This window comes from Vanellus vanellus (assembly GCF_965231255.1).
Source record: "Vanellus vanellus genome assembly, chromosome: 8".
Taxonomy (NCBI): domain Eukaryota; kingdom Metazoa; phylum Chordata; class Aves; order Charadriiformes; family Charadriidae; genus Vanellus; species Vanellus vanellus.
Genome location: NC_138913.1, coordinates 27,021,079 through 27,048,640, shown reverse-complemented (window position 1 = coordinate 27,048,640; position 27,562 = coordinate 27,021,079). Strand labels below are relative to the sequence as shown.

The following is a 27,562-nucleotide window of genomic DNA, read 5'->3' as shown; positions in this document are numbered from 1 at the left end:
AGGAACATAAAACATGGTTGGTATGAATGCACTTCAAATGAGCAGCAGCATCTCTCTCAGGTCAAGCCCTAGGAGGCTTAAATCACTAAAACCATAAATCACTAAAAAAATTTAGAGCAAGCTGTGACAACTCAGCTGAAAGTTATAGAAACAATGAGCTGAAAAGGCTTAGAAAGCAAGAATTGCACTGGCTCTGCCTACATTACAAATTCTAACACTGTATGAACCTGTTAACTGGGGTTGGAGAGGATATATCTAAGTACATCATAGCAAATATGTATTTTATTAGTAAGTAAATGCTGTTCAGTGAACAATATTCTGCAAGAATTTTTACAATGCAACTTAGGCATTTTAAAATTAGTCACTACTGTTGTGAAAGCATAGCTTTCTTAGGCAACCCTGATGACCCTGCTGTACTTATTCGCTCCCGTAAAGTGAAGACAATCTGAAACATATGCAACTGTTTTTTGTCTGAACTCATATATTACAGATCACATAAATGTGCTTCCAACTAGCTCTAGTCCTCTTCCAAAATATCTCTTGAAGAAAGTTTCAGATTCAGAGAGGCCTCACCTCCACATGCCATTGCTTTCCCAGAGCATTGACCACTCGCCCCTCAATGGGCCTGCGGCAGGCTCCGCAGATGGGGATTCCCATCTTGTCATGGCAGGGCAGGCAATACAGTTCTCCCTTCAGTTCCCGGGCCTCAGCAGTCAGCTCCTTCCTGAAAACACAAACATGTCCCTGAAGTAAGAACACCAAGTGAAGCTCCTTAATGCCCGAGATGAAGTTTTGGAAGACCAAACTTGAAAGTTAACATGCTTTGGCAACATTCATGCTACAAATGCCGTCATTAAATTAACCTAGTTAAATACATTAATTGCCAACTCATCTTTCTAAAAATGTTTTCTCAGTTTGCCAGACAAGAGAACATATATGGAATATCACATATATTATGATATAATATCATGGATACTCCGGCAGAAATATGAGATGCACTTACATAGAACAATGCAGTGTCATGCAAAGACTCAAGCTACTGTTGAATAGGATAGCTCAGGTACAAGGACCATCCTAGAAGTGCTCAGCACTGAGACATTTACTTTACTCTTCAGCACCGTTACTTGTTCTAGGGCAGTCTGTGCTCCTATTATATTGCCTTCATGGTAACTCTGGTCAGGCATGCTAATGGACTGTGCCAGAAGACTGACACAGCTCACAAAGTCTTTCTTTTTTTTTTCTATCCAGGAATGCAAAGTGAAACTATTTTGAATAGCCTGGCAACAGTGATCTTTGGACAACACTATTGTTGTAATCTGCACACAGCCTTTCAGGTAAGTTCATACTAAGGAACTATTTTTGTTTTCAGTATAAAACTGTCATTCAACTTTAGGATAAAACTAAAGTCATTCAAGTTTAGGCAAAATAAAACTAAAGTTCCTATAGACTTTCCAAATTTCTTTGGATTTCTCCTCACACCATTTCTGTTTCTTCAACGATGTGAAGGCAGCAAAGCTTAGGCCTTGGAAAGGACTGAACTGCTGACTGTACTGTTTGTCTCTCTCCTCTTTGGTCAGAGTTTAGAATATGAGTACATACCCACAGTGGGTGCAGTTGAAGTGATCCGGATGGTAGGAATCATTCCTAAACATCAGAGGCTGCTCATCAATTATCAAGTGGCACTTCTGACAGATGTACTTGCCCAGTCCCTTAGCTTTTTCACGGTTATGGCATGGCCTGCACAGATGCCTGGTTGAACAAAGTAAAGAAAATACTAAGAAATTCTTTCTCCTAAAATAACATACAGTGCATGCTGTAGGATGTACTTTATGTAACAGAAGTGTCTTCCGAGGTCAGACTAAACATAATTTAGTTTAGTATCCTGTCTTTCAACCAGTTGCACAGAAAAGAATATGTGAATAGAGCCATCACTGAGTTGCATCCCCTTAGAATACTCCTCCAACATTCCCTGTTTTATATCCCATCAGGGATATCACCCTGTCATTCTTCTGGGTATCCTTTCCAGTTCTTCTAGAACTCTTCTTTTGAAATGTGGGCAAGGAAAGGTGGCAACACTCTCTCTATTATGAACTATGGGATCCAGCCATAACAGAGGCATTAGAGCACTGGAAGGGAGTTGAGGAGAGAGAATAAAAAGATATTAAACCAAAGCACATTGCTCGAATGCCTTTACCATGGCTGGATTCCTTAGTCTTCAATAGCTAGGGCAAGAAAGGGACCAATGAATACTAGCTCTTATGTTCACAAATTCCTTTTAGTCCTAAGTTAAAGAAAATAAAGAACTATGCAATTTTACAATTTTATGTGGTAAATGTAACTGTGTTCCTATCACATGTTCTAGAACATATTACAAGTACAGTCCTGAACAGGTAGATAAGCCAATTTTCTGGTAGAAAAGTCTGGGCAAAGGCATAAAAAACTTCTGTAAAGGCTGATGGAAGCCACCAGTTTTAGCCCAATATTTAGGAGCTGTGAGGAGAAGCTGTTCAGTTTACTTGCCTATTACCTAACCCTCTAACTGCAATGCTGCAGGCTGGGAAGAATTTATGATAAAACGAAAATGACAGAGAAATTACTTCTGTGGGTTTCTTTGTCACAAAACAGACAAGGCTGCTTAATTCCTTTCACTATATCACTATGTGAAACACTTGCTGAGATTTACAGGTCATTCTCAAAAGACACCAGACAAAAGGAAAAGTTCAAATGGAAAGGGTAGATTTATTGTTGAAGTAGTGGGTTCTTTGCAGGGCCCCTTCCAAAATTCTGCTGTGATGACTCACTCACCCTTAGATCTGTAAAATGGGGATAAGAATACAACACAGATGTTGTTGTGAGACCTCAAACATTTATGACCCTCAGCTGGCAGGCGCCTGGCTAAGTGTTAAGTATCATTATTATTCTCTCCAAATCTGAGTTCTCCTGTCAGAAAGTGTCTCTCTCCAGGGCTGGAACTACTGTCTGCCCAGACGGAGTCCAGAAAAAGCAGACAGCACCCCATTATAAGGAAACATGCAGCTGTGCTCATCTCAGCATAAAGGCATCAATTTTATTCGGCACTGTCAAATGCAGAGTAATTATATGGGGCAGGACACAGGGACCCTGAAGCAAGTGTCCTGAAAGAGACCCCTCTCATTCAGCTGAATAAGATGCCTTCAGCCATTTGCACTGATAAACCATTATCAAACCTTCCCCACTCACAAACCCTCTCTGCCATCCCATAGACCCTCCTCTATTGCAAGCAAAAGGGAAGTGTTGGACAGGCTAAGCTGTTACCATAGCAGCCGTCCCTCTCCCCCTCCCCACTCCCACCATTATGGAATTATCCCATTCTGAAATGTCTTGTTGTGCCTATTAATACCAGACTACCCCCAAACAATGCTTCTCTCCACCCTTCTAAAATAATCAGGGGACTCCAAGAAGTCTGTGTTCACGGCTGGGAGTTCAGTAGCAGCCTTCAGTAAGCACCATGAACACTGGAATATTCATACAATATATTCATATCTATAACAGCAGCAGCAACCGCAGTGCCAAGAGCTCAGCTGGGATGAAGACTGCTCTTCAGTGCTGGCGTGTCCTCTCCCCTGCTCTGTTGTGTGACTGAGCTGATAATGCGCTATCAGAGCTAGAAGGACTCTATATAGAGGGGCTCCCCTCTCCACCCTCACCAACTCTGCATCTGTGTGCTCTTTTCGGATCATCTTGTTTTCACCATTGCTGCTTCTATTTGATTTTCCTGTCATCAGAAGGAGTTCCTTGAGATTTTCCCAAAAAGGACCCTACACTCTACCCATAGGACTGCACTGTAAAGAGGTAAGAGACAAACTTCTGTTAGCAGAATAACGAAGGAGCTTTCCTAAGGGAATTAGTTTTAGCTGGTGTCAGTGAGGTGGAAAGACACACACACACAGGCAGAAGAATATAATGGAAATGTTTGAAACTAAGAACAGGCAGCATTTTTTGAAATTCAAAGAGTAATTACCTCACTCTTCTCTACATCACTCCTCCAAAACATAAAAGTTTGCAAACTTCTGTACTTAAAATACATCCATCTGTGCCAGGAAAACTGATAGTTGTATGGTACTTCCAGTGCTCTCTGACACTGCTTTGATGCTCACAAGAAACAAGTATTTCTGCTGAAGATTGGGAAGCTCAGCAAGGAGTGATTTTCAGAAGAATAATTTCAGTCAGAAGTGGACTATTTCTAATGAAGAGTACTTTCAGGGAAAGATAGGAGACACTCCCATTTGACAAGACATTGAAACCATAAACATAAAACCCCACAAACTAGCATAATCCCAATCCAGGAACTGCTCTAGCTGAGAGCAAGAACAAGAATTTCTGATATCCACTACAAACTCTAACATATAGTTCAAATCTACCTGCAGTGGGCATTATAACAAAAGCTCCAAACTAGCCAGGTAACTAATGTATGATGAGTTAAATATTTCTTCTGCCTATTGTTTCACTAACAATAAATAGAGCATCTGCTGAAAAAGTAATCAGGTTTTGTCTATACTGACAGCCTTGTGGACTGTTATCTTGCTTGTTTCTGAGCAGAAGAGAAACAGGGCATAAAATACGGTCAGTGTGCATGCATTTCAAACAAGCATTGACATCCCCATTAGAGCTCAGCCCTGGGAGGCCTGGGATAATGGCTCATTCCAGAATAGTGCTCTGTTTAGCAATACGTAAATCACTAAATATTCTCACAACATCAAGAGTGCAATCCAAGCGGAAATTATTGGACAATGAGCCAGACTCCTTTAGGAGTTTTCTGTCTGTGGAATCAAAGCCTCTTGCACCATATAGCTTAGCACAAACTACACATTCTAGGTAATTTGGGAAGGTTTCTAGTTTGCTCTTAGCATTCATACAGACTAGTACAACAAGCTTTCTGGGACTTTTGATTGCTTTTTTGTAAACATAACAAACAAAAAGAAAGAAAAACCTAAAACCAAAACACATTTAAACTGATAGGATAAAACCAGGCGAAATAGAACTGGAACTGTAAATAACAGCAAAGGGCTTTCCACGCTGTCTACAGAACACATTGTCAAAGAACTATTACTTTTGTAAAGTTGTAGCATCTTGTTGAAAACATACAAATTCTAAAAATAAACTTAACAATTGATTCTAGGGATGTGTCAGCTTTTTTCCTAACCTACTCAAGGGCTACACCACAATTTGCACATCAATAAACAGGATTGTTAAAAAAATAACTAACTTGATTCAAATTCCCTTCTACTTTAAAACCTAAGCAAAATTAGAAAGAGACCCACTTCCCTTTTCTATGATTTCTGACCAGGCAATGCAAAATACCTCCGTTCACCTTGCTCTAAAAAGTAAATTAGGTAACAGCAGCCCTCCTATGAAGGCACTCATTTGAAAAGGCTTGAACCTATTTCAATTTTACCATTCGTTCTAAGCCTCTCTCTTCCTAACACTGACATACTGGGCTTCCAGATAGGTCTAACATTCTCCTTTCTACTCCACCCCACAGTATTTTGCAGTGAAAGCAGGTCCAGATAGAAATCAATGGCAGACTCAACGCTGCCACCAGCGAGGACAAAACTCTCGATTTTGAAGTCCTGGCTATTCCAAGTCTGACACTGACACTCAGCTGAATCTGAATCCCAAAGATCCTCCTTAGGAAATCATCTCAAACAGAATCAGTTCAATGTATCATGCTGCTAAACCCCTAGTATTTAACTTGTAAACAGGGAAAAAGTCTGCTTACTGCTTAATTTCCTGAACTGATTTAAATCATTACCATTAAGACAAGAAACATCCCTGTCTGTTCCATTAGACCACCCAGGTCCAAGCCAGAATTTACTGCTTTCTCAGTGGTGTCATAACCACATATAGAGCAATGCTTAGCCATCAGACCACACAATCACTGACATGTGAGTTTATAAAGATCACCTGATTACATTTTTCACAGATGAAGGGCATATTTAAACAAAGTGCCTGACACAAAAAAAGGCTACATAACCAGAACATCAGGTGATAGGTACCATTGTAAATTAACAGCAAGTAAAAAGGCATGGTCTCATCATATTTCTCCTTTGGTATGCAATAGAAAAATACATATTTAAACTAATTCAGTCCAGGGAGGACAAGTGTTTGAGCATTCAACATTACTATCACATGCAAACTTCAAAATACTTGCAGGTTTTACTCTGTAAGGGACAAATAAACACTACAAACAAAAATTGCAGGCTTCTCTGCAAACCCAGGAAATTCACACAGAAAACTGCAACAGGGAATTTTCCTTTTGTACATGAAAGCAAGATTTCACATGTATTTTTATAGATAAAATCTCCCTTGAAAAAATAGGGCTGTATAGTCTTCCTTGCACATGCAAACCTAGTAATACCAAGCTAATAATTTGTTGCCATCTCTAGGACTACAAAGAAGCATGCAGCTGGCAGTAGGCAGCGAGTACCCATACACGCAAATTTAGAGTCATTTTGTGCCACAAACATGCAGGGTATCTAGGCAATGGATGGAGTAAGAAGGCCCCTCTGTGGCCATATGAAGAAATTTCAGTTTCTAAATTTTGCTCAGTCTCCCTTATGTTGACTTTTATCTATTCAACTTTAAACTAAACAGAAGTGGTCCAGCATACTAATCTCTAGCTATTGTAGTTTTCTGTCCACCTGAAAGTGCCAGCAGCCCAACAAAAGATGGTAATTACCTTGGAATTTTGTTTACATTTTCCAATATATTTGTCTGTTCCTACTCCCATTTCAATTTTTCAATGAGCCACCAATATTTTTAGACACCTGAATAATCAGTTCTGTTGGGAAGCCGGATGCATTGCATAATGTCTTGGATCAACTGTCTGATGATGTAAAATCTCAGCACATAGCACAGCTTCTGCTCAAGACTAAAAATTTTGTCTAACAATGTCAGCAACAAAATTTTAATCTCAATAGAGGAAAATGGAAGCATTTAAGGATGTATTGAATATTATGGAGAAAGAGTCAATCACTACCAAATGCAACGGTGAGCACAATGGAGGTACTCCTGCACATACTCTAACACCTCTGAGGAATCCAAGAAACAGGAGACATCACTAATTTCCATGTGTGTTTTTTTGGGTGGGTTTTCTGTTTTTTTTTTTTTTTTTTTTTTTTCTTCACAAAAACAGGCTCTTTTGTAATATACTGTCTCAATTCTTTCAGGTTTTTGGGTGTTTTTTCTTCAAAACTGTGGTGAAAAATGAATGGCCCAGCAGACCCCTCAAGCCTCCTCTTTAATTGCTCAAATCAATCAAATTTCTATTTGGAAACATCAGAGCACTGTGGCAAAGAGACACACCTCGAGAACATCCTTTTTGCCACCTTCTACTTCCTGGACTTCATCCTGGCTTTTGTTGGCAATGCCCTGGCTCTTTGGCTGTTCATCCGGGACCAAAAGTCAGGCACACCTGCCAACATTTTTCTAATGCATCTTGCTGTGGCTGACCTGTCCTTTGTGCTCGTACTTCCCACCCGGCTGGTGTACCATTTTTCTGGTAATCATTGGCCATTTGGTGAGATCCCATGCAGACTCACTGGCTTCCTTTTTTACCTCAACATGTATGCCAGTATCTACTTCCTCATGTGTATCAGTGTTGACCGTTTCCTAGCCATTGTGCACCCTGTGAAGTCCATCAAGCTCCGCAGGTCTCTTTATGCTCATTTGGCATGTGCCTTTCTATGGGTTATAGTTGGGGTTGCAATGGCACCTCTGCTGCTCAGCGTGCAGACAGTCGAGATGAAAAACACAACCGTCTGCCTGCAGCTCTACAGAGAAAAGGCATCACGTCATGCCCTTGTGTCCTTAGCAGTGGCATTCACCTTCCCATTTGTTACTACAGTGACTTGCTACTTGTTAATCATCCGAAGCCTGAAGAGTGGGAACAGAGTTGAGAAACACCTGAAGGAAAAAGCTATCAAAATGATCATCATGGTCCTGATGATCTTTCTGATTTGCTTTGTACCTTATCATGTCAATCGTTACATTTATATTCTACATTACAATGGGACCAAAACTTCCTGTAAAACACAGCATATTCTAGCCCTCAGTAACCGCATCACTTCCTGCCTCACGAGTCTAAATGGTGCCTTTGACCCAGTCATGTATTTTTTTGTAGCTGAGAAATTCCGTGAGGCTTTGTGCAATCTGTTTTGTGTTAAAAAGGCTGTAATGTTGCCACAAACATATGAGGGTAAGACAAATGAAAGCTCACTAAGTGCTAAATCTGAACTGTGAACATGACTGTTGTCACTGCTCCGACTTAAGAAAGCTCTATTCCACCAAAGTCAGCTGAGGGCACAAATACACAGTGAGATAGTCCACCCAGAGTACAACTCATCTTGAGGAGGGAAGTTCTGTTATTTTTATGGGACTGCAATTAGCAAGAACCCCTCTGACAGCAGAGATCACATGTTTTGTCCAACTGAAACTGCAAACAGAAGTACAGTTCTACTGATTTCCAAGATGTGAAACTGAGGGTTAAACACTTAGGAATAGGGAAGGGAATAAAGAGGCTATTAAACGGCCTTTTTATTTAAAAAAAAAAAAAAAAGAAAAAAAAAAAGAGCTTAATTCCCAAAGCAGAGGACTCTTCTTCTGCACAGTGCATACAATCTACTTTAAAATTCTATATTGTGCCAGCAGTAGAGGTCCACTCCTGAGACAGACCTGCCTGATGAAGACAGCATGCTTGCACATTTTGTTCAAGTCTCTGAATCTAAAGCATTTTTATATAGTAGACAGAAAACTGATACTAAATGGGGGCAAGAAAAAAAGACCAAAATGCTGCAATGCACCCAACGTGGACTAGAATTAAGATAGGGCTTAATATTTTTTTTACTTCTTCCCAGTATTCAGAGCAGGAGATGAGCACTAAATTTCACACTACCTTTTTTTCTATCTGCCCTCTGCCGTTGTCTCAAAGCTGCAGACAGAGGTTGGACAACATTTACTACACTGCCTCTTTTACATACTTCCCTGTTAAATGTCAGATACCCTGATAACCCTCAAACTAAAGAATGGAAAAGGGCTGTTTAGGAATACAGAATTAATCTTTACTATATGCCAAATCATAAAAATATGAACCCAAACGGCAAAAGTGAAGAAAAGTAAGTATATGAAGAAGTGAGGTCTACTTTGTCCAGAAGGGATTCCTATCTTTGAGGTGTTTTACCATTATTTTTTGTGACTTATCTAGCAAGACTATTCCTTTGCTATGGATAAAGTAGGGATTATCTTAACTATCCTCACTGACACAAATTGCATTCAGTGGAAAATGTCTGGAAATGACAGGAAGACTAGGGAAGACCAGGTACAATGAAAAGCAAGAAAAGAACCCAAGAGTTTCCAATAATATTTACCAGAAGACAGCTTCTATTTTATGGAGATAAATATTATAGTAAATCACGTGACAGATTAATTATATTTTTTATGTACAGACACATACACACACATATCCCCTTCCTATGCTTTCAAGAATGAGCTCCTTACCATTTTAGATTTGGTCCACAAATTATGAAATCAAACATACTTTATCTTGCTTGAACTGCTTCAATCCTGACTGCTTTCCCAAAACACCCTAGGTGCTATCACAACAGCCCATTCTAACAAGTTTAGGTATCAAAAGAAAATAATTTATGCCCAGTTCCAAAAACTAAAGCACAGAAGTTGCATGCACGATGGAAGAGAAGAGGCAGTTGAGAGGACTCCCTGCTGGACAGGGTACAAGTGTATAACCTTTCCTTCCTTTCTTCACCATTTAGTTAGTGAGAATATAAACGCTAGGAAAATACTAGGCTTTGCTCAAGACATACGAAAGCCTGAAATTAACTATGAATTGTGCAATGCTGTCTGCTAACTGCTGGATTGTTCTATTTTCTCATAATGGTAAGCTTTTGTACAAGTTCCCTTTTATGTTTTTATTTCTTACTTCTTAATTAAATGCCTTAATCAACCTTTAGGACTCATTTTTATATTTCTGTGTATAAAATGAGTGATTTCGAAAAACCAGGAGAATCACACGCTGAACAGGTGTTGCTGTAATCCTCGTGTTATTCCCTTGTCCTTTTGCTGTACCTTGACTTCCTCCTCAGCAGCTCACTTGATAAATAGCCCGCCCAGGATCACATAATTCCTTTTCCTCATGGGCTAATCAGACTTTCTTTTCCAGAACCCATCCACTAGCTACTAAAATTTGCGTTTCTGCTTTCTACATGTTTCATTGGATGAAGAACACTGTTCTTCATTCCATTTTCCATCTCCTAATAGGCTAACTCATTAAAGCTGCTTCTGTATCTTTTCAAGCTTTACCTCTCAGTGTACAAGTAACTTAACGCTCCCAACATCTCACTACTGTATCAAAAACATACTGACAAAACTTTCAGAGCTCCTGCTCTATCTTACCTGCCAGCATTCTTCACAAAACCCAGGTCAGCAAGTGCTACATCGCAGAGCTCACAGCGGAAACATTCTGGGTGCCAGTTATTGTTCATTGCCTTGATAACACGCCCAATAATGAACTCACCTGCAAAAGGAAAGCAACACCTTGGCATGCATGCAGAAAACAGTCTTATCAAAAGTCTACTGCCCTTCATAATCCTTCCAGTTTAATTCCACAAGAGCTATTACAGTCTAACTTTGAAAAAACCCACAATTATTCCCACAACCAGGATACCCCAAACCACTGCTGGTATCATGCTTTGTTCCCCCTCCCCGAGCTCTGGCTCCTTAAAATGACCTCAACAATCCCAGCCCAGGGCTGGATGTCACTGCAGTGGTGGAAGGGTTGCACAGCCCTGTAGCTGTTATTCCACAGCGCTGACATGCACCACATCTTACCACATTCGCCGCAGCAAGGAGCAAACAGCATCTGGAAGTCATGCTCACAGTACTTCCGACCTTCAAACTGTGAACAAAACAAGAGAGAAGGAGCCCTCATGAATAACTGAACTACTCTTAAATCTTGATAGTTCAGCATGATTTTCCATTGAAATGACCAATTAGTCAAGGTCAGTCAAGTTTTCCAGTTCTAGCTTCCACCTCACCTGTTTTTAAATACCTAAGGACTTTTCTTGAAGAAATATCCAGATACGGCTTCAGCCTCGTGGTGACTTTGTGTAGCAAACAGTTAAAATTAATAGCAATGCTGCTACAAGACAGTAAAAATCTTGGAAGTATCCAAAGCTCTTTTCCTATAGTTGGCTTTAATTTCATTTCTGCTTTACGGCTTTTTGTATTCATGTAATTCAGAACCACTCCTCCTACATGAGGCTAAAACTCACAGCAAATTAAGAATGCAGCATGTTTAAAATAGTATGTTATTCAAAATACGTGCTCACCCATATTTTGTAAAAATATTTCAACCTCATTTTAAAATGGGTTCACCAATTTCAGTTGTCCAATTGGAAAAGTCTGGTACAAAATGTCTAAAAATAAAGACAAAAATTCACTTACTTCTGACAAAATATTAAGAAACGTTTTCTATTTTCTTTTTGAAATGGCTCTTACCCAAAGAGCAAGCACACAGTTTTTGTTGTTACTAATACATAGGAAGGAGCATGTGAGAAGAAAAAAAAAAAGGAAATTAAGTCGGAAGCCCACCAAAAAAATAGCAACAAAGATTTAGGGCTAAGAAATTAAATATGCAAGAAAGACAGAAATTCATATTTCTGCCAGAATTTTCACCTAATTCTTTGCATTTTAATGGAGCTATTTCTCTTCTCTTACACACCATATAAGACCTCACCTCATAAAAAAGTCCATCTGGAAACTGACGAAAACACTGAGCACAGACAAAGCAGTTTTCATGATAGAGCTCCCCATTGCTGTTCACAATCCTCTCTGCAGGATCAAATCGAGTCTGGCAGCGTTCACATACTGCATTTGCAAGAGCATCAGACATATTACTGGAATAAAGACAAGAGTAAGAACATGAGCAATGTCACAGCCAATCACGTGAGTATAATCATACCAACCAAGTTTCCCCATCATCTATGAACACAACATTTCCACTGCTTTAAACTCTCTTTTACATGAAGAGAAAAAAAAAAAAAAAAAAAAGACCAATGAATCAATTCAGCACTGACATCAGCTAGAAATAATGTTCTTGCAACTCACATGTGGCAGAATGAGCTCATGTGGCAAACTTACCTATTGCTCACTTTTGGCTGCTTCACCAGTCTTTCACCCCATTATGTCATCCTGATAATAGCTCACACAAAATATCCACAATTTTAAACAAACCAGTAGTTCAGAGAGCAGCAAACACAATGAGTCTGACTTCTTGGGATTTCTGGTCTCAGGATGTGCACCTCCAGTGACTTTCTGATCCCTGGAGCACTGATATCCCACTGCAGTCTCCCCTTCAGTGCAGGAATTAACAGGGCATTTCCCCCTCTACCCAGCACCTTATGTGCACAAGATTCCTTGGAAAACAATTGCATACAATGCCTCTGTCTTCCTAACAAATTAGTTGAAACTATCGAACTGTTAAAAAGGTATGGGAAGAGAGAAGTCTCTCTATCTAGCTTAGCAAATACATCAGCTTCATTTCCTCAGAAAGTGAGGCTAAAAAACCCCAAAGCCACACTCGCAAATCATGTTAAGGACATTTCCTCTATCTCCCCTAAAATGTGGAATGACCCTAACCTCTTTCACAAAATTTTCATGCTTGCCAGAATGCAGTTTTTAAATCGTATATCACATGTCCAAACAGGGAGGGAAAAATTATTAGGAAAGACTCTCAGTTTCTTGTTGGAATGAGATCTTTCCTTTAACCACCAGACTATCCAGTAATATAAAAATTCAACATTGTTACACTTTTAGATATAGAAAAACTATTTTATGCCTTCTGGGCACCTTCTGCATTCTGTTTGGAAAGATCGCAGTTTTATAGGTGGGCATATAAAAAATTTCCAGCATGTTAAAAATCTCTGAAATATTTGTGTAGTAGTTCTCCTGAAGCACATAACATATACATAAAACGAAAGATGGCTTGGTTTAATTTTTTTCTTTCTTTCTTTTTATAGTCAAAGCTACCTTGAACTGAATTTCCATCGTTAGTGTTATTCTACAACCTGATATGGTACTTTCCACACCTCTTCATAGAGAACAGTAATTCAATAAGCATGTTCCAGTAGCAGAAAATTCTCATTGCTCTGGTCAGAGACACCCCTACAAAAACACAGCACTGTTTGTATTCCAGGGCTTTGTGGTCTGAGCGCAACTAGAACAAGCAGGCAGCAGCGCAGGCAGCAGCGCAGGCAGCAGTCTCATACTCCTGAGACAACAAAACCAGCCCTGTGCTTCAGCTGGCTCAGCTGAGCCAAATGTATCGCATCTGCAGCCTGTACAAATATCCTATGCTGTGACCTGGAGTGACCGCTCAGTAAAAATACACTTTCTTTCTGCCACCACAATTCCAAGGGTGGCAAAGACCAAGAGAGCTGGTAATAATTTCAAGAATGGAGTACCAATTTAGTAGAAATTTGTTACGACTCGTTTCCTTATTGCAGTACGAAGAAGCTTTAAAAAACAGACATGGACCAGAATTATGGACAAGCAGGAAATCCTGTAATTTCATAAACTAGAGATCATAGGTTAAAGAAACATTTTTATCCTGACAGAGCACCAAAGGAATAGGTCAACACAAAAACATCAGTGTTTGCAGCAAAGCTGAGAAAGACCTAATTGGCTTAGTTTTCAGTTGCCGCTCTTTCCGTTACATCACGCAAATGTGTACCAGGACCTGAAAATATAATCTCCCCATCAAGTATCTTTTCCCTTTTGAAAAATTTGATGCCTGAATTCCAAGACCTGAGCTAGCCAACAGCCATGATCAAGAAAGCCTCATGTCAACATCAGCTAAAAAGCTCCTCTGGGTTATGGAAGAAAACCAGGCAAAACAGCATTCCAGCGAGTCTCATTGTTTCCTACACAACAGTGAGTATTACACCCTACACACTAACAACAAAGCACTATCTAAGGTTGGGTTTTTTGCTTTATAAACATGAAATCAACATTTTAAAAAGCCTGATCTTATTCTTCTTTCTCCAAATGGACTTTAACAGCACTCTAGGGAAGGAACAGTACCCATCACTGCCACTACTGACTACCTGCTGGGTGAACTCTGCAAGAACAGAGCTGCCACCTAGACAACGCAACAATTACAGCCTGCAACCTGCACAGCCGTGGTCCTGTATGAAATACAGGGCAAGTTCACGAGTATGATAGTTCACACCAAACACTATTATATATATATACTTATCCCAGGAGAGAATCTGACACAAGTCCTGTGGCTGGATTGGCGAGAAAGATAAAAATTGCAACTTCAGCATTGCCCTAAATATATGACTTTGTATTTATTCAAAAGTTTTAGTTTCACGTATGCCATAGTTTCTTAATCTCCCTCAGGTACACACTCCTGTGTGCCCTCTTCCTTGTGCAAAACCAAGCACTTATTAACTAGCTCAAGGTAAAAAATAACCAAGGCTGGATGTAGGGGGGAGGACAGTTCTGATTCAGAGCAGTTTTATGACTCAGTTTACTACACTGCTGAAAAAACACTTCTGCCAGCAGCATGGAGAGAGAAAGAGCAACACCAAAACCATCCTTTTGATGGTGGTGCGGTGCCAAGAATGACCGCGAAAGTTTCATTTGCTGTGTCAATTGTAAGATATTTAGATCTGAATCTTTCCCACAAAGGACAGTCCCCAATATGGAGTGCTTCTTGTATTCTGCTCACTGATTTTTTGCAATTCAGTAAAATACAGAATCTTCCTCTGTTTTAACAATAAACTGGTGACACAAAGACAGGAAAAGCTATGAAAACATGAGCAGCTCCAACATCCTGAAGTTATCCTGTCCTGTACAAACCCAAAAATTACCAGGCTCAAGCAATGCTTTTTCCAATCTTTCACCATTATGTGTTGTATCTTTAACAAATTACCTATGTCAAAGTACCTAAGTTACATAAATTAATTATTTACCATTATAATTACGTGTGGGTTTCTCATGCTTTGACTTTTTGTAAGTATTTGCTATAAAGTATCAGCATTGGTCTCAAATGGAAAAAATATATAAATTCCTTCTTTATAAGAAGTGGAAGTTAATTGGGAGCCCCATTCTGTGCCACTGGTACAGGTGTGATAGAAAGATTTGAAAGCATTTCACCTTCTTATATCACTGAAGTCAATACAGATCTACCAAAACCAGTGGTTTCATATCTATTTGGGCTAGCAAATGTCTTTTTTTTTATCATATTCTCATACAGATTTGGGAAATTGGGCCTGTATTACTACAGAAAAAAAAATGTGGGGGTTGCACTTAAATACCAAGAAAGCTGGCTAAAATGCTCCAGCTTCTATACTGTTACCTCCTTTTAAAAACATTTGTCCACAGGGATCTAGCACTGGTGACAGGTTGAGGAAAAAAATCTAATACTTGCACTGCTAAGAGAGCAGAACAGAAGCTCCAGCCTTTGCATTAGCAGAATTCAGTATCTTAAACATGGATGCAAGACAAAATGATACAGACAACTACACACAACCAGGAGAACAGATGAACAGTCTCAGGCTCTGTCTGGTTCAAGAAAGACACTGCAGTCACAAGGAGCGCTTCTGTCAGAAAAATCCAGTCAAAGAAAAAATCAGTTTTCTTTGATTGGTCTTGAAAGTTTTTTGGTTTTAGCGTCAAAGAGAGTTTGCCTTCATCACAATGCTGAATGAGGAATTACTTTAACACAGAGATGACCAAAATCCTCACAGATACTACACAAAGAAAGGAAGACAACATTTCAAAATACAAGAGCCCAGGGCATCGTCCAAACCTCAGCAGACTGGCATCCTACCTATGCTAGGGAATCCTAGAAAGCTCTTCTCCACTCGTTCTAGTCTACTGCTAGAAACTAGTGTATACAGAAGATATCACACTATAACATTTACGTAGTCATTTCTAGTATGTATACACACACAGATGCCTAGGATAGTGAAAAGCCAAAAACCTAGAAAGCTATCACCACTTGTATATCATAGATGCCAGCAGCTAAGATAAAAATCAGAGCACTCCAGCAGAGGGGCTTCTTCCCACGCCCATAGCATGGCTGAGGATTTGTGGCTTTGTCTTTAATGTTGACAAAGAAAAAAAATATTTGTGAGGACAATACCAGACTTTATGATTCATTTCAAAGATAATGACTAATATAAAGAAAAAAGAAAGAGGAAGGGGTTTAGTTCATGAACTTCTGCTGAAAAACAGCCCTCAACTACCCTTATCATTCTTCCAAAATCTCTTCACTGCAATTGACTTTTATCTGAACAGCTTTCCTAAACTGATTTAACTTCTTTAAGGTTATTATTAAACTTGCCATAAAATGTTGGAGGAAAAAAATTCCCTTTTGTTCAATGTATGATTTGTTGTGCATTTGATAAAACTGTGCATTTTCAACATTTCTCCTTCTGCTTGCATTGAATTTTCAGTTCATTCCCTATTTAAATATTTTTTCAGATGGCTAAATGAGAAATCAGTAGTGTTTCTCTCAGCATATCTTCCTTAATGATGCAGCCCTCAATCTCCCAATGTAATAAACACTTTTTGTTCTTCTTTACTACACTGGGATAACCAAAATTAAGAAAAACATACAAAAGCAACTTATGGTCATAATATGGAAACAAATCTTTATGGCTCCTCATCTCTTCTTGGCCTACCAGCAACAACAATTTGCTATTAGTAGAAGCCAGGGCTTTAAAAAAAAAAAATAATCCACTCCTTCACACATTGCAGCTAAGAAAAGAATGCAATGTCCATAGGGTTGGCCCGCAGGGGAAGCCACAATCAGGTAAACCTTTGAGACCAGCAGCAGCAATGAAAGTCTGTTGGTATTCACACAGGAAAAAATCCTATGCCATGGGTACTTGGTAGTCCCTCTCAACACAATGCAACGCTTATTTCCAGTAAACCATGACCAATTACTTAAAAAGACACACATTTAGCAGTGTTCACTCAGCCCAGGGAAACATCAACAACATAAAGAAATGTACAAGTTTTAAACAGATTATACCTCTTACACAGGAAAAATACTCTATCAAGCATGTACCACTTCACCCACAATGTCTATTTCATAAATAACTTCTTATACACATTTAATCTTTCTCTTCTTCACTTCCATTATCTCAAAGGAACTAAAAGGTGATGTTCGTTTGCCAGCAGTGATAAAACAGAACATTCCTAAATGTGTTCATCAATTATCATCAACTAGCAGCAACACTATTGGATTACTCTCATTTGCATGAAGAAATGACATAAACTATCAGGACCTATCAGGAGGGAGGCGGAAAAATTATCTGTAGCTCAAAAACTGTGGATAAAATACAAATAATTCAGGAGACAAAATTCCCAAGCAGACTACAACCTTCAGCACTGTCAACTGCTGAGTAAAACCAAAATATGTGGCTTTATGCTTACTTTGCTTCAAGAACTATGATGTGAAAAATGTATTCCATTTACCTATTTAGACGTTTCCCCCCTAAGTCACTCTGCCAGCTGCAAAAAATTAATTCTTCTGAACCCGCCTGGTCTTATTAAAAATTCTGCCAGCATATAATTTACATGCAAGCACGGTCAGCCTTGCTCTGTACACGTGTCACTGCAGTGATACATACACAGCCTTCAACACAGCGCAGTATCAGCCCCTGAGCGTTCTCCCACCTACCACCATATATCCCTGTAGCCCTAGTTGTGCTCACCTTCAGAGCGAGCTCCCTGCCCCACTCTGCTCTTCCCAGACTTTGCCCCAGCCCAATGCAGTACATTTGGAGAACCATTACTATGGCATTGCTACGGCAGTGCTGCCCAGATCACCTCCTCTAGCAGCACACTCAATAGCATAGGTTTAAAAAGAGAGATCTCACACAGATAAACATTTTCCAAACACCAACCTCCAGCTCCAGAAATCTAGCTGACACAGAAGGCAAATGAGAATTAACCTTGTTCTCCTGTGAAACCACACTAGTGTGGTGCCAAATACTATCAACACGCTGTTCAGAAAAGGGCATTCTTTCTGCATAGCAGATTAACAGAGTTTTAAACTCAAATTTACAAAAAAAAAAAAAAAAAAAGCTTGAAAAAATCTCTGTCATCTTTACAAACTCAGAAAAAAAAAATTATTAGAAATAATAATTGGAAATAATGGGAAAAAAATAATGTGCCTCTGCCTTCTTTCTGGAAGGCTCTTACAGGTTACAATGAAACACAGTTAAATAGCCGAAAGCGAACTCCATTTTGACGATGTGAGATGACTATGTCTAGGCATTTATCTCCTCATCCTTCCTATCTTCAGGTCACACTCTGCTATTTGTGTTCCATTGCTGCTTTTTCAATGCTTATTTTCCGTTCTCTCACAGGCCCCTGTTAATTTCTCTCCTGTCCAAAATTAACTTCAATGAAAATTGAGAAGTAAAGTAAAATTTTAATCCAAAGCACAGGAGAAGTAATGATCAAATCAAGCAATAGAATTGTCTGGGCAGATTCAAGAAACTTTGGTTGACATGTTCTAAATAATCTCAAGAAGCAGCTATGCACATAGCTTCAGTTTTTGCTGGACTGGATTTATTTACAAAAACTAAAATCAACCAGCTTGCTGTTAGCAGTATAGATGAAGAAATGGACTACCGAGCCCTAAAAATCAAGGAACAGTAGAATTTTATCAACATTTTGAAAAGTTACTGTATTTCACCATTTCTTTATTCCCACAGTGCCTAAATACTTCACCATTATTGACACTAGCACTAATGTTGGTTCTGAACAGTCTACTACAGTGCTTCAAAACGGGAAAGGTTCTCCATTGTTGCCTTCCTGTTATTGTTAAAAACTGGAAGCTTTCTCATCAGGAAGGTCCTTTCCTTCATAATCTACTTGGAAATGAAAATAAACAGACTTCATCCCCTCTGGCTGCGTGCAGACAATTCCTGCTTTAAATAAAAAAGCCCCACCACCAAAACCGAACATCTGTCAAATCCTGGAAAATGCAAACCGTTCCCTTCATCTCAGAGACATACCCATGTATCCCAGCTGCTGTATCTGTCCTGTTGCTCAGGAGTGACCCTGTGCCACTTAGCCGATCCTGCCGGCGTTGATAAAGTTTGGAGGATGCCAGCCCCCGAAGTCTCAGGCCAGCCATGGCACCCAATGCCACTGTGAAGGGGAATGCAGAGAGACAGCTGGAGCGAATACTAGCAACACCGATATTCAATGAGTCACCTTCCTTTTGGGAGTTGCCTTTACATTTTAGAAGAGCTAAAGCAGGATGCATAGACCCCTGCTCGAGCATTGTTTCTTATAATTCATCTGCCATTCTGCTACAGTCTTAAAGATCAGACAACCTCCTTCCTGTACTCCACGAGTAATTACCTATTTAAGCCAGCACACTAGGAGTCTTCATCAGCAACTCATTCTGTGTTAGACTTGCATAATGTATCCATATAAATTTCATAAGTGAGACTAAAAAAAATAACCCTAAGTCTTCACATAATTAATCCACTTAATTTGAGAAGACTTTCTGATCAAAGCAACAGAGAAATACAGAAAAGCGAAACTGATTACTAGATCTCTTGACAATGAACACTTTAGTCTGCTGCCGATCAGTATCCGACCCTGGCATCTCTAAGGTGGTTCCCTGCAGGTTGCTGCACCACGCAATGTCTTAAGGATACTGCAAGCAACAGAACTGTTCCTTCCATTTGGATAAAGCATATTGCAAGAAACAAAACCACAAAGACTTTTGCTTTCCAGACACACTCCAGCCTGCAGAAGTGGCATGCAGCAGAGGGTCAGGAAGCAGGGAGAAGGAACATACTTGGCATTCCGGCCTCCAGAGCTCTCTGCTGGGAACTGAACAGGGCCTTCAAATGGGAGGTTGCCCTTTCTACTGCTCCCCCTCTCCTCCCACCCCTGCAAGACAGAAAGAAGATGGCAAAGCACAAATGGCTCTGGCCTAGTGTAGGGGGGTAAAAAGAGTAAAAATTTGAGAATACAGAAGTCAGTTTTTAAGACAACAAAGGGAAGGGAGCGGAGGATGGGAGCATCTGAGTCAGTGTCATTTGATCAGCATCGCTTTGAAAAACATCTCGAGTCATTACCGACAAATTACTTTTTAGTAAATTACAAAAAAAAAAAAGAGGATTTTTGTAGCATGAGAGTGAAATATATTCCATGACTACAGCCTGGCAAGTATAGAGGAAAAAAAAATGGGAGAAGCAGAAGTGATGACTTCATAAGTACTAAATGAGTATTAACCAGCAGAGTCCTTTTAAAGAAAAACAGAGGAGTTTACTGAGACACAGCAGAACAGGCACAAATAAGGAACACCATACTTTCAAATCCAGAAATCAGTAAGCTCAAAATCTACAATTCATCCCGTATTTCGTTGGGAGTTTCAGGCTCCTGACCTCTGACAGCAATCTGCCACTACCATTTTTTTCAGATCGCATGTGTGCTTTATTCATTTCTACTTTATGATGTAAATGGAACAGAAGAAGAAAAATGTCCTCCATACTGGGTGGTTTTGCTGACCTTTTAAATTTTAGAGCAATAAGCCACTTTTAAAATGCAGTATTAAATCATCTTTTTACTTTCAGCACAAAGCAAAATATTAAATCACCGCAACATTAATCTCCCTTAACCTTAATAAATCTGGCTAAAAGTCTCCTCTCTCAAACACCTAAGCTTTTACCCTTCTGACTCATAGGACATGATTTTATTGGTTTTCAAATAAAGTATGACTCTCTTCTTCAAAAGAGAACATGAGGGAATTGAAGGAAAAAAACACCAAAACAATAACCATCCTGTCTTCCCATCCCTCAACATAAGCTCTCTCACTCACTCCTCTCTTGCTGCCTCGCACATAAAGAGTGAAAATGCATGTTTTGTTTTTCTTTGCCTCTTGACAGATCACTTTTAAAAGACAGGGTCGATGCCAAAATCTTACAGCTGGTTACTTTCTAGGCCACAGCAGAGAAGAAAGCAACTAGACTTTTAGGCATGAACAAGTAGTTCTCCTTGGAGAAACACCTCTGTGTTCCCAGAACAGACTACTAAAGACCTTCCGACAAGTTAAAATTTATCTAGAGAGCCTCAGAGAGCAGATTCAGATTGAAAGATAATAAGATTAAAAACACATTTTTGAACCCAGAAGGGTATAAATGGCTGTTTATAACTCAGAGATGAGACATCTCTTAGTTTGATGCAGGTACTTTCTAGTCAGCACCAAGAGCTTTTCTTAATATTATCGAGCTTTATACTCCCATCTCCTCCCTCAAACCATTTTACTTGTAATTGCTTCATAAAATGGAGCACATGCACAGTAGCAGCTCTCTACTGAATTAAAAAGCACCTAGACAAATGCCAGCCTAATTGAAAATAATATACTCTTATTTCTTACCTCAGCTGGATTAGGAACAATCAATAAGCCTATCTGTAAATGCAGCTGTTTTTCTTTTGTTGACTGCAGGAAGTACATAGGCGTATCCAGATCCCAATTAGACCAAGTATAGTGATAACAAAAATTTCTTACAAAAATAATTATGCCCTGAAACATGCACTTAGGAAGCATTTTTCCTTGTGCTTTGTATTAGGTTAATTTCTAAAGGTAACATAAACCAGCACAGGCATTTTTTACCTTCATGTTTTCTAATCAACGCCACCGCAGTAAAGTCTTAAAAGAAAATATCTTCAATTCTGGTTTATTTTCTACTTTGGGAGTTCGATAATGTTTTGTTCACCAGCCATTCACTGACCCTCTTTCTTAGCAATAAGTCCACCACAAACAACAAAGGAAACAGGGTAAAACATAGCAGCAAAAAAAAAGGCAACAAGAAGAACAACAACCAACACCCCCACCCCCCCCAACCCCAACAATCCTCAAAAAGGCAAAATTGAAATGGAGAGGTGGACCAAACACATCAAATACAAATTATAGAAGCAGTCTTCACTTATTTGTTGGAAAGGAAGTACCATAGTATACTTCTAAAGACACCAAAAATCACAGACATTGTATTTCTCAACATTGCAAAATATAGGAAGGCTGCTTAGAAACATACTACTTTTATATCTAAGACATTATCTCTTATACAGAGTTTAGATCCAACTGTAGTTAAACAACATGTAACAATAAAACTAAAATACATGTATCTCTTCAATTTCTTTCTGTCCTATTATCTTTGGATCTTAGTTGGAACAGATATATACAAAGAAAGGGTGATTTTATATATTTTTTTTAAGTTAACAGCATCCCTTTAAACCACAGACTGCTCTTGAAATTAGGGATTATAACAGCCACTTTAGTCAAGACACAGAGAAATAAAATAGCTCAGCCAAGACGTGGCAGTCAGAACTACTAGTTGCAAATTCCAGTGATCTACTTATCAGTTTTTCTCTAACAAAACACAATCCTCACATTGTAATAATATAAGTCATGATACATGTAATATTTGAATTTTGATTGCTAAACAGTCGCCTATTTTTAATATTTTTCTACTGTGAATAGATAGAAGTGCACATCTATCTTTGTATTTTCTGAAATTGTATTTTTCCCTAATGCTAAAAATCGATAAATAAATTACTGCAGCTATTTAAATTCAGGAGACACCCTCTGCAGCTAAATGGGACAGAACACTTAAAAATGAAAATAGGGTTATTTTTCATCTATTTCAATTACTAATAATGCATCAATAATCATAGTACCTAGAAGTGAGTCCTTTTGTGTTTCTATTTGACAAGAAACTAGGGCAACTAAGATGATTAAGGGAGTGGAGCATCTCCCTTATGAGGAAAGACTGAGGGAGCTGGGTCTCTTTAGTTTGGAGGAGACTGAGGGGTGATCTTATTAGCGTTTATAAGTGTATAAAGGGGGAATGGCATGAGGATGGAGCCAGACTCTTCTCAGTAGCAACCAATGATAGGACAAGGGGTAATGGATTCAAGCTGGAACACAAGAGGTTCCACTTAAATTTGAGAAGAAACTTCTTCTCAGTGAGGGTGACAGAGCACTGGAACAGGCTGCCCAGGGAGGTTGTGGAGTCTCCTTCTCTGGAGACATTCAAAACTCGCCTGGACGCCTTCCTGTGCAACCTCATCTAGGTGTTCCTGCTCCGACAGGGGGATTGGACTAGATGATCCTTTGAGGTCCCTTCCAATCCCTAGCATACTGTGATACTGTGAAAGGTGAAGAGAAAAAGAACAATGTGTCAGCGCTTCATGTTCTCCAGTCTTCCTCACTTTAACACACTGTATGCCAACAAAATAATTCCCTTCCCTGTGTCAACAGTTTCAAGACCAGAGGCACATTTATGTCATGTTCCTGGCTCTGGAAGGTTCCCATTGATCGATATTGTGGGGGATGCTCCAGCTGTGGAACAGTCTTTATCTCCTTCCAGAACCCTGAAAACCTCAAATCTCGAAAGCTGGAGAACATTTGATTACATAATGTTGACAGATTTTAAGAACTACCACATAACAAACATCAAACATCTGGCTGCACACAGTTCAGCAGAGTGACCTGTAGCTGGATCTAAGGAAGCACCTTCTCGATGCTGAATTCTTTGTAACAACTTTGGAGTCTGTCCCAGCCTGAAAACAACACTAAACACGGTGCTTGTCAAATGACATCCGTCATGCAAGGGGCTGAGCAGTGCACAATGTTTCACAGACACTGAAAACTACAGATTTTGTTTTGCTGGGAAACTGCTACCCTAAATGGATTATACTATTACCGAGGAAAAATTCAGTTGAATTACAGCTATGATAAATACCTCTGATAGAACAGTTAATCATTCTGTCATAGGAATGACAGCAGACAGAAATTTAGCAATTTTCATAGCTGACAAACTTTCAAGGGCCAACATTTCTGAAAACATTAAATAACACTTGCATTCACTTTTCAAAAGCTAAAGCCAAGGCCTGCTCATTTTAACAACCCTCTGAAGGATATCTGAGGAAAAGGAGACAGAAATCCTGCATTACTTTGAAGAACTGCACACTGCAGTATCTCAACTACCTTGGAACTCTCCACTGAGCCTCATGCTTCACATCAGAGCTTCTCACTGAATACAGTGTTGTACCTTAACAGGCAAGGATTACCATTCACCGGCATTTCCCACTGTCCTCTGCAGCCGAGTGATTTCACCTGAGGTAATGATGTCATTCTAAACAGTACTACACTCCAGTTCTATAAAAATAAAATCAGCTGGGTTCATACAGCCACAATTCTTCCCAGGTCTTCCATTTAGGAGCTGCATGGGTACCTATGACCCGTGAACATTTAAGACTCTTGGGTCTTCCTCTAGTTGTAAGGAAATGAATGTAAACTTGTAAATACACACCTATTTCACATGTCAGAAGAACAAAAAAGGGATCGTTAAGACAGAAAAGACGAAGTAATCTAAAGATAGGAGGCAAAAAACAGAAGTGTTTTGAGCATGTACAATCACTCATCAACATCAATTCATCATCACAGACAGCAAAAAGCCACTCACCCAAATCATAGATGAGGCTATAACAATTATTCAGCACGTTCTCATGCCTAATAATCCATCAAACATGATCCACATTGAATAATCATAAGAAGCTGCATAATACAAACAACAAGACTTTACACAAAAGAAAAACTAATACTTACACACAAACTACTCCGGATCCATTTCAGTATTCCTAGTCAAGAAGAGCAATGCTCCAGGACTACAATAATGACAGTAGTATTCAGGAGGATGACTATCCTAAAAAAGGCACCCTACTAATTGTAGTACTACTTCTTCATGCTTTTCATCTTCAAGACATTTTACAAAAGCTTATTTTCATAAACTGTTTTTTAATGTCTGGGTTCTATTTTACAGATGGGAGAATAAAGTGATTAGAGACACTGTAGCATTTGTGCAAACCCTTGGAAGATACCAGTAAATGCTTTCCCCACTGCTTTTCTCATTTACATCTGTCAATTAGGTGACTTTACAGAGCTCTCCAGTGTCTGACAGCATGGGAGGAGAATCAAGCTCCAGATTTAAACAGCTCTTGGAACATGTAATTCCAAGAAGAGAGTGAATGCGTGGGCTGAGGGGCAGCATGTAGATCAGCCAGAAGGGCCCGAAGAGGGGGGGCGGCGGTGTGGGGCAGGGCGGCTGCAGGCTGTCAGCGCCTGAGCCACACCAGCCGGCTGGAGGGAGCCTGCCTGCCGGGCAGACACCGCTCACATCCACAACTGCTCCTTCCCAACTCTTTCTGGTCATCCCCGCCGCCCTTCGCCGTGTCCCCGCGCAGGGGTAAGGCACAGCGGAGCAGCCCTCTCTCTGCTCACCCACGAGGTCAACTTTGCGACTCCACTAGCGCAGGAGCTGGCCTGCCCCGGCCCCGCCTGAACCCCACAGCAGCAAAACCTCCTCTCCCCCCACCGCTTCCTACCGGGCACACCGCCGTTTTACCCAGGGCAAGGCGGGACTGTTCCCGACCCTCCACCGCCTGCCATCGGGGCGCTGAAGGCAGGGGACACCCCACCGGCGCCGGGGCGCGGGACCGCCCCCCCACCCGCCGGCCGGGCTGCGCTCCCCCCTCCCTGGCCTTACCTGCCCGTCATGGCGGCGGGCCCCCGGCCGGCGCCGGGCTGTGGCGGAGGGGCTGCCGGGCGGGACGGGCGGCTGAGAGCAGCGGCTCCGGCTCCAGCCCCGGCGGGCAGCAGAAACCCCGCCCCGGCCCGGCCCGGCGGCGGCCGGGGCCCCCTGGGCGTGGGCGGGAGCCACAGCCCCCGGTGACTCAGGGCAGCCCCCACCGGCCCCGCGCATACTTTTCCTATAAAGGGAAAGAAATATTGAGTAACGGAGCGGCGGGGCCGGCCCGCCTCCCGGCCGCGGAGTGGGGAGCCGGCGGCCCCGGGGCACGGCTTCTGCCCAGCAGCTGCTTCGCCCCACCTGGTAGTAACACTCAGGCAGCGACGGTGGGCCTGGGAGGGAGAGGAGAAACGCTGAGGGCAAGGTTCTAGTGCATAAGCCACTATCTGGCATACAGTCATATCGGACATACGCCTTGTAACCATAACCGTTTTTTCCTGCGAACAAAGAAGCCGCGCTTCCTGCCTGCCGCCACGAGCTGTGACACGCGTGACACATCTCCACGGCGAGGGGAAAAACCGCTTCACAGTGTGTCTTACCCACTGGGTAGCAGAAGACACGACTGGAAGGCCACCTTGCAGAAAGCGGTTAGGTGGCATCCCCTGCTGCCAAAAGGAAGAGGGATTGCATGCCCTCATGAGGACCTCTCCGAGTGCAGTAACATTTAATCCCTCCTTGCCAATGTTCAAACTTTGCCCTGAGCACTCAGTTTTATGTTCTCTGAAATGTATTGATGTTAAAGTGATCCCCCAAACGGGATGGGGAGATTCCGTCTGAAAGCGATTTCAAACTCTATTTGCCTCTCGCAAGGTAGCCTAGTACACGATATGACTCACCACTGCTATGGATATCGCTGCAGGCTTGGGACTGATGATGGAAACTCTGTGCTCTCTGATGTCCAAACATCTCAATTTTTCAGCCCTGCAGTAAAAATTTAGAATCATACAGGTTAAATTAGCATTTGATATTTTTATTACTTATTTAAACCAGGGTGAAGAATTGAGTTGATGTTTTTTATTTTGGTTTAACGGTTGGTTGAGGAAAGGGTAATTGGTAATCTTGTTAATAAACAGCCAACAATTTACCAGATTTGGCTGAGTGCAGTAACAAGCAGGCAAGCTCTTAGTCATTCTCTGCATCTCTAGTCACTCCTGTTGCAATGGTTTCTGGGTACCAACATGTAGTATTTCTCTCAGCTATCCCTCTGAGAGGCACAGAGATCACTTGGATGGAATGTGTGAAGAGGAGACTCCGGGTTGTGCTGAGGGAGGAGCACGGTGCTAAGCAGTGCTTGGCCTCCAGCTACCTGCCAGCCGCTGGGCCTTCACCCCGGGCAATCCTTCCTCTCGCCTGCTACCTCCCCTGTGAGCCGTATGCATCTCGAATATCATCTTTCTCTTACCAATCTACATTTTGCATGTGACACCATCTTCCTTCCAGCTGCTGGAACCGTAAACTGTTTACCACTCGCAGCTGCTGAGCCCTTTCAGTCGCTTCACGAGGAGCAGCCCAAGCGGGCTCTCCCTCCAGCAGCAACATGGCCGCCCCTGGCACCCCCCGCCTGACGGGCTGCCCCGTTCCTTTCCTCAGACCACTCTGCCTTTCCTTTACAGCTACGGGCAGGCGAAAAGCAGCGGTTACAGATAGCAAAGCAGGCTCGGGCCACGGCAGTAGACCTGAGAGCGGGCGAGCGACCCGCCTCAGCCCTCACGTCCCCAGGCACGCGCACCACACGCACGCGCTCCGCCTCCCGTGGGGGCGGGCCGCCGGAAATGGCCGGTGACCCGGATGCAGCTACTCGGCAAGATGGCGGCAGCGGTGGGGCGGGCGGGCAGCGCGTTGTGAGAGCCAGGCGAGCGGTCGCCGGCCGCGCC

The 27,562-nt window shown here is 41.2% G+C and overlaps 2 protein-coding genes across 3 annotated transcripts in view; one reads left to right on the top strand and one right to left on the bottom strand.

The window, feature by feature from the left end:
- Positions 1-25,757, bottom strand: part of LIMS2 (LIM zinc finger domain containing 2) — a gene marked incomplete at its 3' end in the record, with an annotated part of 28,515 nt that extends 2,758 nt beyond the window's left edge. The window contains exons 1-6 of one of the 2 annotated variants that reach the window (XM_082487382.1): positions 25,647-25,757; positions 11,789-11,948; positions 10,882-10,948; positions 10,447-10,567; positions 1,600-1,749; positions 574-724 (exon numbers count right to left, since the gene is read on the bottom strand). In XM_082487382.1, coding sequence (XP_082343508.1) covers positions 574-724; positions 1,600-1,749; positions 10,447-10,567; positions 10,882-10,948; positions 11,789-11,948; positions 25,647-25,657 — 660 coding nt within the window. In that variant the 5' untranslated portion in view covers positions 25,658-25,757. Of the gene's footprint in view, positions 1-573; positions 725-1,599; positions 1,750-10,446; positions 10,568-10,881; positions 10,949-11,788; positions 11,949-24,709; positions 24,754-25,646 lie in introns of those variants that run through there. The other variant, XM_082487383.1, reaches the window with a different exon arrangement.
- Positions 6,829-8,280, top strand: GPR17 (G protein-coupled receptor 17; the record flags this gene model as incomplete). The annotated part of the gene is made up of 1 exon (XM_082487347.1): positions 6,829-8,280. Exon 1 carries the CDS (start codon positions 7,246-7,248, stop codon positions 8,278-8,280), a length of 1,035 nt encoding a protein of 344 aa, XP_082343473.1. The 5' UTR covers positions 6,829-7,245.
- Positions 25,758-27,562: the final 1,805 nt, after the last annotated feature.